This window comes from Crotalus tigris, unplaced genomic scaffold (assembly GCF_016545835.1).
Source record: "Crotalus tigris isolate CLP2741 ecotype Arizona unplaced genomic scaffold, ASM1654583v1 scf7180000019964.508439, whole genome shotgun sequence".
NCBI classification, from domain to species: Eukaryota; Metazoa; Chordata; class Lepidosauria; order Squamata; family Viperidae; genus Crotalus; species Crotalus tigris.
The window spans coordinates 152501-167362 of NW_024097794.1; the positions used below are offsets into that span (position 1 = coordinate 152501).

At 45.8% G+C, this 14862-nt stretch overlaps 1 protein-coding gene across 4 annotated transcripts in view; it reads left to right on the forward strand.

Annotated features, from left to right (window-relative positions):
- REM2 (RRAD and GEM like GTPase 2) overlaps positions 1-9926 on the forward strand; it is a 24994-nt gene extending 15068 nt beyond the window's left edge. For 3 of the 4 annotated variants that reach the window (XM_039365138.1, XM_039365136.1, XM_039365139.1), the window contains exons 3-5: positions 1307-1380; positions 6659-6866; positions 8067-9926. In XM_039365138.1, the coding sequence (XP_039221072.1) occupies positions 1307-1380; positions 6659-6866; positions 8067-8341 (557 nt within the window). In that variant the 3' untranslated portion in view covers positions 8342-9926. The remainder of the gene's footprint in view (positions 1-1306; positions 1381-6658; positions 6867-8066) is intronic. The other variant, XM_039365137.1, reaches the window with a different exon arrangement.
- The last annotated feature ends 4936 nt before the right edge of the window (positions 9927-14862 follow it).

A 14862-nucleotide genomic window follows, 5' to 3' on the forward strand; every position in this document is an offset into this window, starting at 1 on the left:
TAGGAATAACCAGATAGCTATTAATTATAATTTAATTTTAATTCAACGTTGATGCTAAATCCAGTAATTTCCTTTGTCATATAGACCCAGCTGCTTTCCAGAATGTTGTGCTTTGCATATTGCTTTATTCTACATTTTTTTGCAACCATGGGTTGTTTGAAGCCAGCTTATCATGGGGTTTTGGCTTAGCTATAAAATATGTAAGAGGTTTCTGAACTGATAGATTAATAGTTTATAGTCTGTTTAACCCTTTGGGGAATCTGCTGCCCTCACAGGGATTAAATGGATAGAGGACACATTTAATTCTCTTGCAATCTCCAAAATATATTTCTCCATGAAGTCTGCATCAGTTGACTGGGAAAGGGAAGGGAGAGGAAAAGGGAAAGGGAGAGAGGAAGGGGAAGAGGATGGGAAAGAGGAAGCAGAGGGGGAATTGAGGAAAAGCATAGAGGAAGGGGAAGTACCAATAAAGGAGAATCTTTGTATCTCAGGGTTGACATGAGGGAATAGAATAGAATAGAATAGAATAGAATAGAACAGAACAGAACAGAACAGAACAGAATAGAATAGAATAGAATAGAATAGAACAGAATAGAATAGAATAGAATAATAAACTATAGAATAGAGTAGAATAGAATAGAATAATAAAATATAGAATAGTAAACTATAGAATAGAGTAGAATAGAATAGAATAGAATAGAATAATAAAATACAGAATAGAATAGAATAAAATAATAAAATACAGAATAGAGTAGAGTAGAATAGAACAGAATAGAATAGAATAATAAACTATAGAATAGAATAGAATAGAATAGAATAGAATAATAAAATACAGAATAGAATAGAGTAGAATAGAATAGAATAGAACAGAATAAAATAAAATACAGAGTAGAATAGAATAGAATAGAATAGAATAGAATAGAATAGAATAGAATAGAATAGAATAGAATAGAGCTGGAAGGGACCTTGGAGGTCTTCTAGTCCAGCCCCCTGCTCAAGCAGGAGAACCTATACCATCTCAGATAAGTGACTGTCTACTCTCTTCTGAAAAACCTCCAGTGATGAAGCACTCAGAACTTCTGGTGGCAGTCTGTCCCACTGGTTAATTGTTCACACTGTCAGGAAGCTTCTCCTTAATTCCAGGTTGCTTTTCTCCTTGATCAGTCTCCAACCGTTGTTTTTTGTCCTGCCCTCAGGTGCTCAAGACCAAATTGTTCCCACCCACCATTGTTTTTTAAAAAAGACACACACCCCCATAGAAATACGATTGTACTGATCAGATGTTCACTTATTTTTTTTCTACCAGAAGATTCATACGAAAGAAGATTCTACGTAGATGACGAAGAAGTTACCTTGACATTGTACGACATCTGGGATCAGGTATGACTTTCCTTCTCCCTCTTTTCATCCGCCGGTAGAAGGATAAAATCTGAAAGGACAATCCGAAAGGGCAAAGATCCGAAGCTAATCAAAGCCTCTGATTTTTTCAGAAGGCAACGGGACTGTTTTTTGAGGAAGAAGAAGAAGAAAAAGAGATTTTTCTTTGCAATCATCTGGTCGTTAGTATTTTCCCTGAGAGTTCTTGAGGTTACTTGGAGGTTCAAAATCGTATTTCTTTGCAATCATCTGGTCGTTAATATTCTCCCTGAGAGTTCTTGAGGCCACTTGGAGGTTCAAAATCGTATTTCTTTGCAATCATCTGGTCGTTAATATTCTCCCTGAGAATTCTTGAGGCCACTTGGAGATTCAAAATCGTATTTCTTTGCAATCATCTGGTCGTTAGTATTCTCCCTGAGAGTTCTTGAGGCCACTTGGAGGTTCAAAATTGTATTTCTTTGCAATCATCTGGTTGTTAGTATTTTCCCTGAGAGTTCTTGAGGCCACTTGGAAGTTTAAAATCGTATTTCTTTGCAATCATCTGGTCGTTAATATTCTCCCTGAGAGTTCTTGAGGCCACTTGGAGGTTCAAAATCGTATTTCTTTGCAATCATCTGGTCGTTAGTATTCTCCCTGAGAGTTCTTGAGGCCACTTGGAGGTTCAAAATTGTATTTCTTTGCAATCATCTGGTTGTTAGTATTGTCCCTGAGAATTCTTGAGACCACTTGGAGGTTCAAAATCGTGTTTCTTTGCAATCATCTGGTCGTTAGTATTCTCCCTGAGAGTTCTTGAGGCCACTTGGAGATTCAAAATCATATTTCATTGCAATCAATGTCTTCCAGCCCTTCCCCCACATCCTGTCAGAAATAATCTTTCCATGCCCCCTCTCCACCATCCTGCCAGAACCGATGAAGCTTTTTGGAAACCTCTTTTTTCCCCTCAAAACAGTCCAGTTTCCTTTAAAAAAAAATACCACCTTTGAGACAACTAAGACCTGGATGACTGAGAATCTCCACAGACATTAAGCCCTTCAAAGGTCACCTTCTTATACCCTGATGTTATAGTCGACTTGGTGCGTTGCGGTTGCTTCAACCCACACGCAACGTCTCTGGAGTTTATGCACTGTTGATGTAATGTCTGACATGGGCCCAGATCTTATTTTCGGTAAACAGTCCGCCTCTGAACGCAACAAGCAGCATTTAATTTGAAACAGAAGGTTAGACTTTTGGTTAACTGGATCAGATTTGAAACCTTCCAATTAATCACAGAATGTAAAATAACAGAATTGGAAGGAACCATGGAGGTCTTCTAGTCCAACCCCCTGCTCAAGCAGGAAACCCTAGGGCAGGGGTCTTCAAACTTGACCCTTTTATGACTTGTGGACTTCAACTCCCAGAATCCCTCAGCCAGCATGCCTGGCTGAGGGATTCTGGGAGTTGAAGTTCACAAGTCATAAAAGGGTCATAGTTCCCTCACGCTGGCTGAGGAATTCTGGGAGTTGAAGTCCACAAGTCATAAAAAGGTCATAGTTCCCTCACGCTGGCTGAGGGATTCTGGGAGTTGAAGTCCACAAGTCATAAAAGGGTCATAGTTTCCTCACGCTGGCTGAGGAATTCTGGGAGTTGAAGTCCACAAGTCATAAAAAGATCATAGTTCCCTCACGCTGGCTGAGGAATTCTGGGAGTTGAAGTCCACAAGTCATAAAAGGGTCACAGTTCCCTCACGCTGGCTGAGGAATTCTGGGAGTGGAAGTCCACAAGTCATAAAAGGGCCACGTTTGAAGACCCCTGCCCTAGACCATTTCTGACAAATGGCTGTCCAGTCTCTTGGAGCACTCACAATTTCTGAAGTTGCAATTCAAAAGAATTTGCAATTCAATTACCTAATCAATTGCAATTCAGAAGTTGCCATTTAACTGACCTAACCGTGCAAGGTAATTAATAAAAAAAAAACCATTGATTTATCTTTAAGCAGAGGTAGGAACACATTTTAAGAGATATCTACATTTTATGCCTGCCAAGAAGTAGGTTTTCATCTAAAATGCCGATCTGCAAACTCGAGTGCTCTAAAAATACTTTCTTCTGGTCTTCAACAGCCTTCGTGTACAAATTGTCTTTTCAACTCAATAAGCTGAAAGAATTCAAATTTGAGCATCTTCTCCATTTTAACAAATAGTAGGTGGACCTGGATCAGATTTGCGCGGCTGAAGGAAAAAATGATCTAAATGTCTTCATTAATGGCCCCCAATCAAATTAAAACACAGTAGAACACACACACACACACACACACACACACACACAAAGAGAGAGAGAGAGAGAGAGAGAGAGAGACCCCGAAAAGCGAGCAAGAGGCACGATTTTTTTTCTTTAGCTGATTGAAAATTGACACTCATTAGATTTGTATGGAATACAGGAGGATGTTGACAGTGCTTTTAAACTACCCAGCCTGAATTTCTGATTTCCAAGTAAGCCCATTAAAGTTGCAGGCACAGGAATCAGGAATTCAGACATTCCGAGAAACTCTATTGAGCGAGTCATGTTTCTAGTCCTTAAGACTGAGTGATTCTGCAAACGACTCCTCGTGAATTTTTCAGAAAGTTTAGGGTAAATGTTATTAAAGGGCATTTCTTATGGGTTAAGAGTTGCCTTTTAATTTTGAGTTCGCTTTTCAGCCAGGAAGGAAATTCATCTCTTCACTGAACATGAATTTAAGCAGCAAATGTGTCGGATTTTTTTATTATTATTTGTACAAAGTTTAGTTTACTCAGCAGAGGGAAAAGATAACAAAAGAAGGCTGAATGGTTGTTAAGGGAAATGTGGGGAGTTACGAATGTTTTCGGTAAATATTTAAAAAAAAAGAAATCCAACAAATAAGCAGCAGATTTAAAATGCTCCAGTTTTTGGCACAAGTTATACGGATGCCAGATTAATGCAAAAATGACCCACAATACAGAACCATCCAAGCAAAGGCAAATGAGCTGCTTTTTAAATTTAAACATTTAGTTGGAGACCTGACAACAATTTCACAAAATCCCTCAAACAGGGGAAGACAGTAAATGAACATATGCAAATGAGACATCTGCTTGGAAACCATGCATGCAAATAGAGTACTATGGTACACGGAAATATATGCAAATCGATATGCAAATGCAGCCCAGGCTCTCTCCAGGTAGAATGGCAGCCTTCTATGTTATGCAAATCTTTGCAAAAAAAAAAAAAATTGCATACAAGGGCATTTTTAAGAGGCCATTTAATTCCTATTTTCTGCCTCCCCAGGCAAATGCATTTGTCAGGGTGTCTTCGCAAATCCATTTAATTCTTCCATTGCTGCGACCCGGCTTTTCAAGCTTGGCTTATTCAAATTTTATTGTTTGATTTTCACTTTTTAAGGGGGAGGAGTTTTTAATCCTTTCAGGCAAGTCAACATAATAAAATCACAATAGCCCCCCCTCCCATTTATCCATCTGCATTCCGTTAGTTACAGACAAAACAGTTTTTTAAATATTTAGACAGGCGTTCCTATAATTGTTTGTTACATGAGCTGTGCACAAGCACAGATTTTTTCCCCATAGAAATATAATTTCCACTTTAACTCTCAGCTACTCAAAAGGATGCAATTTTTTTTTTTTAGAAAAACAGGGCGCTTATTGTTTTTGTTGTTAGTTGTGAAGTCATGTCCGATCCACCCCATGGACCACGTTCCTCCAGGCCTTCCTGTCCTCTACCATCTTCTGGACTCCATTTAAGCTCATGCCTCCTGCTTCAGTGACTCCATCCAGCCACCTCCTTCTCTGTCCTCCCCTTCTTCTATTGCCCTCCATCCTTCCCAGCATTAGGCTCTTCTCCAGGGAGTCCTTCCTTCTCATTAGGTGGCCAAAGGACTTGAGTTTCAACTTCAGGATCTGGCCTTCTAAAGAACAGTCAGGGTTGATCTCCTCTAGGACCGACCGGTTGGATCGCCTTGCAGTCCAGGGGACTCGCAGGAGTCTTCTCCAGCACCAGAGTTCAAAGGTCTCAATTCTTTGGCGCTCAGCCTTTCTTATGGTCCAGCTTCCACAGCCATACATTGCAACTGGGAAAACCATGGCCTTGACTATACGTACTTTTGTTGGCAGGGTGACGTCTCTGTTTTTTAGTGTGCTGTCTAGATTTGCCATAGCTTTCCCCCCCAGGAGCAAGTGTCTTTTAATTTCTTGGCTGCAGTCCCCATCTGCGGTGATCTTGGAGCCCAGGAAGATAAAATCTGTCACTACCACCATTTCTTCCCCATCTATTTGCCAGGAATTGAGTGGGCCGGATGTCATGATTTTGGTTTTTTTAATGTTGAGTTTCAAGCCAACTTTTGCACTCTCCTTCTTCACCTACGGAGACCCCGTACCATCTCAGACAGGTGAATGCCCAGTCTCTTCTTTAAAATCTCCAGTGATGGAGCGCCCACAATTTCTGGTGGCAAGCTGTTCCATTGGTTGATTGTCCTCACTGTCAGGAAGTTTCTCTTTAATTCCAGGTTGCTTCTCTCTTTGGTCAGTTTCCAACCATTGTTTCTCGTCCTTCCCTCTGGTGCTTTGGAGAATAATTTGACACCCTCTGCCTTGTGGCAGCCCCTCAAATACTGGAACACTGCTATCCTGTCTCCCCTATTTCTTCTTTTCTTTAGACTAGCCAAACCCAAGTCCCGCAGCCGTTCTTCATATGTTTTCGTCTCCAGGCCTTTGATCATCTTAGTTGCTCTTCTCTGAATTTTTTCCAAACTCTCAACATCGCTTTCCTCCTCCTCCTCCTCCTCTTCATCATCATCATCATTCTCCTCCTCCTTTTCCTCCTCCTCCCCCCTCTTCCTCCTTCCCCTCCCCCTTCTCCTCCCAAAATTTCTTTTGCTAAGCAAGACAGATGCTAGGTCCCTTTTGCCCCATTTTACAACCTTTCTTGTCCGGGTTCTTAAGCGAATCACTGCAGTTGTTAAATCAGTATCACGGTTGTTAAGTGAATCTGGCTTCCCCCATTGACTTTGCTTGTCAGAACGTCGCAAAGGGGGGGGGGTGTCACATGACCCCGGGACATTGCAACTGTCGTACCTATGAGTCGCTTGCTAAGCATCCGAATTTTTGATCGTGTAACCATGGGGAGGCTGCGATGGTCGTCACTGTGAGAAAACAGTCACGGACGACTTTTTTCAGAGCCACTGTAATTTTGAACGGTCACTAAACCGACGGTTGTAAGCCGAGGACCACCTGTAACCCACAGCTTCCCAACTTTGATGTTGTCTTTCTCCACCCACCAGGGAGATTCTGGAGGGTGGTTGCAAGAATCCTGTCTCCAGACGGGCGATGCTTTCCTGGTGGTCTTCTCGGTGACCGATCGGCGCAGCTTCACCAGGGTGCCCCCAACCCTCTTGCGCCTACGGGCCGGGAGCCCTCGGACCGATCCCCCCATCATCCTGGTGGGGAACAAGAGTGACCTGGCGCGTTCCCGGGAAGTCTCTCGAGAAGGTGAGTTACCCAACCTTTGCGGGTGAAAGGTAGAAAGAGGTGGTGGGCATGAGACCTTGGTTCCAATGATGCCTGCTCATCTTTAGCAAAGGGTGTGAAACCGGTGTCTGCATTTCCTGCGTCGGATGAGGAGAGCACCTCTTTCTTCTCCTTCTTCTCCGCCTCCTCCTCCTCTTTTCCTTCTCCTTCTCCTCCTCCTTTTCCTTCTCCTTCTCCTCCTCCTCCTTTTTCTTCTTCTCCTCCTCTTTTCTGTCCTCCTCCTTTTCCTCCTCCTTCTCTTTATCTTCCTCCTCCTCCTCCTTCTCCTCTTCCTCCTCCTCCTCTTCCTCCTTTTCCTTCTCCTCCTTCACCTCTTCCTCTTCCTCCTTTTCCTTCTCCTCTTCTTCTTCCTCTTCCTTCTTCTCCTTTTCCTTCCTCCTCCTCCTCCTTTTCCTCCTTCTCTTTCTCCTCCTCCTCCTCCTTCTCCCTCTCCTCCTTCTCCTCTTCCTCTTCCTCCTCCTCTTCCATCTCCTTCTCCTGCTCCTCCTTTTCCTTCTCCTTCTTTTCCTTCCCCTCCTCCTCCTTTACCTTGTCCTTCTCCTCCTCCTTCTTTTCCTTCCCCTCCTCCTCCTCTTCCTCCTCCTTCTCCTCTTCCTTCTCCTTTTCCTTCTCTTTCTCCTTCTCCTCCTCCTCCTTCTGTCCACTTTTTATGGAGGCACCATTGAGAGTGTTTTTAACAAACTGCCTCCGATAGAAGGTCCATGCAGAGAGTGGTGAGGACAGCCAAAAAGACTGTAGGAAGCTGGCTTCCCGTTAGTCGGGATACTGTTTATAAGCGCTTATATGCTCGGAGTACGAGGAAAGTCGCAAAATGGGGCAAAACTCAGTTAACAAACATCTGACTTGGCAGCAAAATGTTAGACTCCATTGTGGTTGCGAGTCAAGACTCTCTGTCTAGCCTTTGTCTTTTGCTCACTATGACCTCATTGCGGGTCTTTTGCGTAGCCTCTCCTCCACACTTTTCAGAGTCGTGAGATTGCAGATGGAGATAAACCCAACAACAATTTAAACCGGGGTTGTTGTTGTTTTAAAGAAAACTTGGGCAGAATTGAATTCACAATCTTGGGGAGGGGAGGGGCGGCGGGATGGATCCAAAAACTACCCGACGCCATCCCAGATGGCTCAACCGCGCTCCTCCCTTTTCGTCTCTCCATCCTCCAGAAGGCCGCGGCTTGGCGGTGATGATGAACTGCAAACACATCGAGACCTCAGCGGCCTTGCACCACAACACCGAGGAGCTCTTCGAAGGCGTCGTGCGCCAGATCCGCCTCCGCCGTTGCCGAAGGGAGGGCGACTCCCTGAGCAAAGAGGGCGCCATCGGCCGGCGCGAAAGCCTCACCAAGAAAGCCAAGCGGTTCCTCTCCAACTTGGTCCCCCGCAACGGACGCTTCTTCAAGCAGAGGTCCAAATCCTGCAATGACCTTTCGGTGCTATGAGCACCTTCTCTCCGAGGAAAGACACAAACGCGCACCCGTGCTTCGCGCATCCCCGGGTAGCGTCTTCCGCCGCCACTACAACACCGGAACAGGCCCGTCCTTAAGCATGTGGCAGGATGCTCAGACCTCTCTGATCTGCTTTGATGCCTAACGTCTCAAGCTTCACTTTTTTCGCACAGCACTGAAATGTTGAGGAGGACCTTTGGGGGGGGGAATTTTGATGAGGGCTTTTGGGAGAGTGGAGGGTGGGGAGGTCCAGGGTTTGAAGACGGCCTCCGATTCTGAAATTGAGCCAAGACGGAAGAAACTGCTCACCTCCGAACTCAGCTGTAAATCTCCTCCCCACCTGAAAAAAACCGTTCCACCCTTGCCATCCTAGAAGGTCTCCTCTTTGAACAGGGGGGGGGTTAAACTAGATGACCTCCGTGGTCCCTTCCAGCCCTATGATTCTATGTTCTATGATATGATTAGTGTGTGTATGGGGGGTGATGGGGCGACAAAGGCAGGACCCCCACCATAATGTTGTAAAAGTGTCACGCGGGACTAAATCTCTTGCTTAAAAGACTCAAGAGTTTTTCCTTGATCTGCCTTCCTTCTCTCTCGCAATTCTGCCTTCCTTTTAAATAATAATAATTGTAATAATAATTGTCAAGCCTCCAGCTAGGAAAAAAGAAAATCAAAAACCCCACTGCGCACCATCTGCGTGTACAAACAAACAAGGATAATTTTCGCCGTACAGCTCTTGTCCCGTCCCAAAGTTTAAGAGAGCCGCATTATGGTGCCTTTTGTGCAGCCGCTCGCTTCCGCGCAACGCTCTGGGTGCCACACAATTGCCAACCTCACCTCCACGAGGCCTTGCTCAAAGCCATGGACCACGCTGGCCTAAACCTTCCGCCCTTCCGCGGGCGAGAACCGTCGCACCCTCGGCTGCTTGCCGAATTTATGGAAAAATCTTTCTTTTTTTTTCAGCTCTGAATTTCCACGTCGCGCAAGAGAGAGCGCCTTGACGGGCGCTTCCACGGGCCAGGTTCAATTAGAACATTGCGGCTTTGGCCACAACTTTTGCTTCTCCCCCCCCCACTTCTCGTTTTCCTTTAAGCGACGGTTTTACAACTTCGGTAGAGGAAAGTTGCCATTTTCTAGGCCCGGTGCGCCAAGAGGCTATTTTTGCAGTAAGAGGGCTTTTAAGCGTCTTGTCCTTTTCAAGAACCTCAAATCGTTGCGTCCTTCTCGTTCAAATCGCCAACGTTGAATGGCAAAAAAAAAGAAAGAATCCTTATATTAATCCCGCTGTGCGTTCTCGATTTCTCCTTTCAGACGGCTGAGCGGAAGGCATTCTCCTTTAACTGATATCCTTTGACGATGGGGATGATTGAGGATAAGGATAATGTTTTAATTTTGATCGTGCCAGGCGTGTCAAGGAAGCAGCCTGGATACGAAGCAGCTCTTAAAAAGGACTTTTAAATCTGTGTAGAGGATGTTGGTTCAGATTCTGAAAAGATTTGAGATGTTAAGGATGGATCCAGAATGGGTCGTCCACAGCGGATTGTGTGTCCTTATTTTCAATTAAAGCCATTTTCTACTATTTTGTGCCATTCTTCTCACAGGCCATTATAGGCCGTTAAAGCGCCAGGAGGGAGGACATGGGAAGAGGTGAAGGGAACAAATGAGAGTAAGAATTACAGGTAAGTCCTCGACTTACGACCACAATTTTAGGTTACTAAGCGAGACATTTACAAAGTGAGTTTTGCCCCCGTTTTATGACCTTCCTTGCGACGGTTGTTAAGTGAATCACTGCAGCTGTGAAGTTAGGAACACAATGGTTCAGGAAATCTGGCTTCCCCATTGAGTTTGCGGGTCTGCAACCATCATAAATATGAACCAGTGGCCAAGTATCTGAATTTTGGTCACATGATCCTGGGGATGATGCAATGGTCGTAAGTGTGAAAAACGGTCATAAGTCGCTTTTTTCAGTGCTAAGCCAATGGGTGTAAGTCGAGAACTATCTGTAGTAACACAAGTCCCATGTCTATCATAACCAGGAAGCCCCTTGACTCGCCACCACCAAAAAAAGATGTTGAGAGTTTGGAAAAAATTCAGAGAAGAACAGCTAAGATGATCCAAGGCCTGGAGACTAAAACATAAGAAGAACAGCTGCAGGACTTGGGTTTGGCTGGTCTAAAGAAAAGAAGAAATAGGGGAGACAGGATAGCAGTGTTCTAGTATTTGAGGGGCTGCCACAAAGAAGAGGGGGTCACATTATTCACCAAAGCACCAGAGGGCAGGACAAGAAACAATGGTTGGAAACTGATCAAAGATAGAAGCAACCTGGAATTAAGCTTCCTGACAGTGAGGACAATTAACCAGTGGAACAGCTTGCCTCCAGAAATCGTGGGCGCTCCATCACTGGAGATTTTTAAGAAGATGCTAGACCAGTGGTTCTCAACCTTTTTAATGCCGCAACCCCCAACCGGTCGTAAGTCGAGGACTACTCAACCGGTCGTAAGACGAGAACTATTCAACTGGTGCAGCACTGTTTGCAGAATGGGACTTTTGGCGGGCTCAGCAGGGCAGAGACAGCCTGGACAATTCCTATTGGCTTTTGAAAGCCAATAGAATTAGACTCTATTCAAGAGAGTCTATTCTATTGGCTTTCAAAAGCCAATAGAATCAAAGGGAGTAGCACAGCTAAGGAAAAGGGGAAAAAAATGGCGGACTGCATTGTTTGGCGACCCCCGTGAAATGGTCGTTCGACCCCAAATGGGGTCCCGACCCACAGGTGGAGAACCACTGGGCTAGACCAGGGGTAGGCAACCTTGGCTCTTTTATGACTCGTAGACTTCAACTCCCAGAATTCCTGAGCCAGCCTGGCTCAGCTTGGAAATCTCTCCCTTTCCCCTCAGCATGGCTGCCTCAGGAATTCTGGGAGTTGAAGTCTATGAGTCATAAAAGAGCCAAGGTTGCCTACCCCTGGGCTAGACAGTCACTTGTTTGAGATGGTACTATAGGTTCTCCTGCTTGAGCAGGGGGCTGGACTAGAAGACCTCCAAAGTCCCTTCCAGCTCTTCTCTTCTCTTCTCTTCTCTTCTCTTCTCTTCTCTTCTTTTCCCCTCTCTTCTCCTCTCCTATTCCATTCCATTCCATATTTTCTATTCTGTTCTGTTTCTATCTCTATATCTCTATCTCTATTATTTCTATTTCTATTATTTCTATTTCTATTCTAATGGTCATCAAGATTTCTGCAGCCCTCAGAGGTCCAAAGTCAAAGGTCTCTACCCAACTCAAGAGAGAGAAGAGAGAACGAAGGTGATGACCCAGGCAGTCAAGAAGGAACTTTTTAAAGATGCAAGCTGTGTCTCCCCAGATCAGCCAAGAGACAGGCTGATGGCTGAAGTTGTCATCGTTTTTTAGAAGATCTTCCCACGCCCGTTCTTGGAGAACAGCACCTGCAACAAAGAACATCAATCCCTTCCCACGCTTCTAACCCCCCCAGGTTCTCCTTCTCCTTACCTTCCCATGTCTCTGGAGACATCCAGGTCACAGTTACCCCAAAGGTGCTTTTTCCAGGAAGCAACTGGACGTTCTGTTTTTCCTTCTAAGACGTTTCGCTTCTCATCCCAGAAGCTTCTTCAGCTCTGGCCGGATGGTGGGGAAATGGAAGGAGTTATACTCCTTTGCAGTCATCTGGTCATTTGCATTCTTTTAGAGGATTGTTGAGGCCACTTGGAGGTTTATCTGTGTCCTCAGGATCCTCTGAGTGGTACAAACGGGTGTGGAGCCTTCTTGGAACTGCTGAAAGGACTGTGTGGTAGACTGGAGATGGATGATGTTGTATGCTTCCCCCTGTGTTGAGAGAGGGCTGTCACCCATTTGCACTACTCAGCTGACCCTGAGGACACAGACGAACCTCCAGGTGGCCTCAACGACTCTCCAAAAGAAGGCAAATGACCAGCTTTCTGCAAAGAGTATAAATCCTTCCATTCCCCACCTTCCAGTCAGAGCCGAAGAAGTTTCTGGGATGAGACGCGAAACATCGTCAACAAAAAAACAAGAAAGTCCAGTTGCCTCATGAAAAAAAAACTGAGGACACAGATAAACCTCCAAGTGGCCTCAACGGCTCTCTAAAAGAAGGCAAATGACCAGCTGTCTGCAAGGAGTATAAATCCTTCCATTGACCCACCATCCAATCAGAACTGGAGAAGCTTCTAGGATGAGAAGCGAAATGTCTTCGATGGAAAAACAAGAAAGTCTAATTGCCTCCTGAAAAAGCATCTTTGGGGTCACCTTCCTGGAGTGTTTTCCTTCCGTGACTACTTCTCAAGTCTCCCCCCTTTGTGGAGAATCACAATCTAGGCCAGAGAATGTGCCCCCCACTGATGTTCCTCCCCCCCAGTCCTGGACTATAGTCCTACAATCAGCTACATCAGATATGTCAAACACAAGGCCCTGGGGCCGGATGCGGCCCACAAAGTGGTTTCATGTGGCCTGCGAAGCCATCCTGGAAACAGTGAGGGAATGGCCCCCGCTGCCTTGGCCCTGGCCCAGGCCGGCCGGGAGCCAATATACAATTTTGTGGTGGCCATCTTGGCAGTTGCCCCAGTGGACCATGCCTTGGCACTTGCCCCGGTCCCACCCCCTTCTGCCAGAGACCCTCAGATCTGTCCCACTCCTGCCCAGGCCCCCACAGGCACTCTTGACGCGCATGATGTAGAAATGGCCACGCCCATCCAGTAGGCCACACCCATTCCATCCACGCCCACCCAGTAGGCTGAACCCACTCTGGCCACACCCCCTCACCTGCCCCAGGGCAACCGCAATGCTGATGCGGTCCTCAGTGAAATTGAGTTTGACACCCCTGACCTACATGATTCATATACCGTCCTTGACACAACATGGGGACAAAGCTATATCTATAGCAGCGGTTCTCAACCTATGGGTCGCGACCCCATTTGGGGTCGATCGACCATTTCACGGGGGTCGCCAAGCAAGGCTGTCCGCCATTTTTTTCCCCTTTTCCGGCGGGTGCCTTACCTCCCTTGGGCTGGGACAGCTGGTGGCCCAGCCGGTGGTCGGCCTGCTCTGTCTCTGCCGCTTGCCAGCTACGCCTTTGCCGGCGCAGGAGGCGGCACCACGCATGCGTGGCGCTCCTGGGCAGGGAAAGTCCTCAACTTACAACCGGTTGGGTAGTCCTTGACTTACGACCGGTTTAATCCTCGACTTACGACCAGTTTAGTCCTCAACTTACAGCCGGTTGGGGGTCGCGGCATTAAAAAGGTTGAGAACCACTGATCTATAGGATTGGGGCTGGTCAGGTTCCATATTGTAATCAGAGGAACAGGATACGGTCTCAAACTCAAAAAAGGCCCACCTTCGTCTTTCATCCCTTCTCTTCTAACACATCTGACTTTCACGCCTGCTACCGGAGCTTGCTTTTTTTTTTCTCTCTCTCTGCCCTCCTCATCCCATTATCCTTTAATGTCGTGTCAGTTCACGCTTGCAATCCAGCGCTATCTAGTTCTTTGTGAGGGATCCTCAGAATCTTTTCAGCTGGAGAACGGGATGGGGATGCTTTAAATGCATTCTACAGGCTTGTGAGATAAAAGAGTTGTTTTTTTCCCAGAAGTGATTTATTTATTTATTTATGAGACTTATATACCGCTTTAAGTGCAAGCACTCGCTAAGCGGCGTACACCAGTAAGCAATGTATATATATATATATATATATATTTACATTGCCCCCAACAATCTGGGTCCTCATTTTACCTACCCCGGAAGGATGGAAGGCCGAGTCAACCTTGAGCCGGTGAGATTTGAACCGCTGACCTGCTGAACACAGTCAGCTAAAGTGGCCTGCAGTACTGCACTCTAACTGCTGCGCCACCTCAGCTCTTTTGCCGTTGCCTTCATTTTAGGGCCGAGAGAAAGTTTCTGGCCCAAGGTCAATCAAGGCAGGACTACAACTCATACATTCCTGATTTGTGTGTGGGGGGGTGGATTTCTGAGGCCTTCCCTGATCAACCAATCTGACCCTGATCCGGAAGACGTCTCCCTCCCCCAAATCATCAAGCATGCAGCTGGAAGGGACTTGGAGGTCATCTAGTCCAACCCCCTGGCCAAGCCAGGAATCAGTTCAGAACTGGGGGCAATATTGCATCCAGTTTTAGTCGCCACGATGTAAAAAAAAGATGTTGAGACTCTAGAAAGAGTGCAGAGAAGAGCAACAAAGATGATTGGGGGACCGGAGGCTAAAATATATAAGGAACGGTTGCTGGAATTGGGGATGTCTCGTTTAATGAAGAGAAGGACGAGGGGGGACGTGATAGCAGTCTTCCAATTATTTGAGGGGCTGCTTTAAAAAGATGGGGTCAACTTATTGTCCAAAGCACCTGAGGGCAGGACAAGAAGCAACGAATGGAAACCAGTCAAGGAGAGAACCAACTTAGTGGAACCGAAGAGAGAAATTTCCTGACAATTAGAAGAATTAATCAGTGGAATGGCTTGCCTTCAAACGTGGCTGCTGC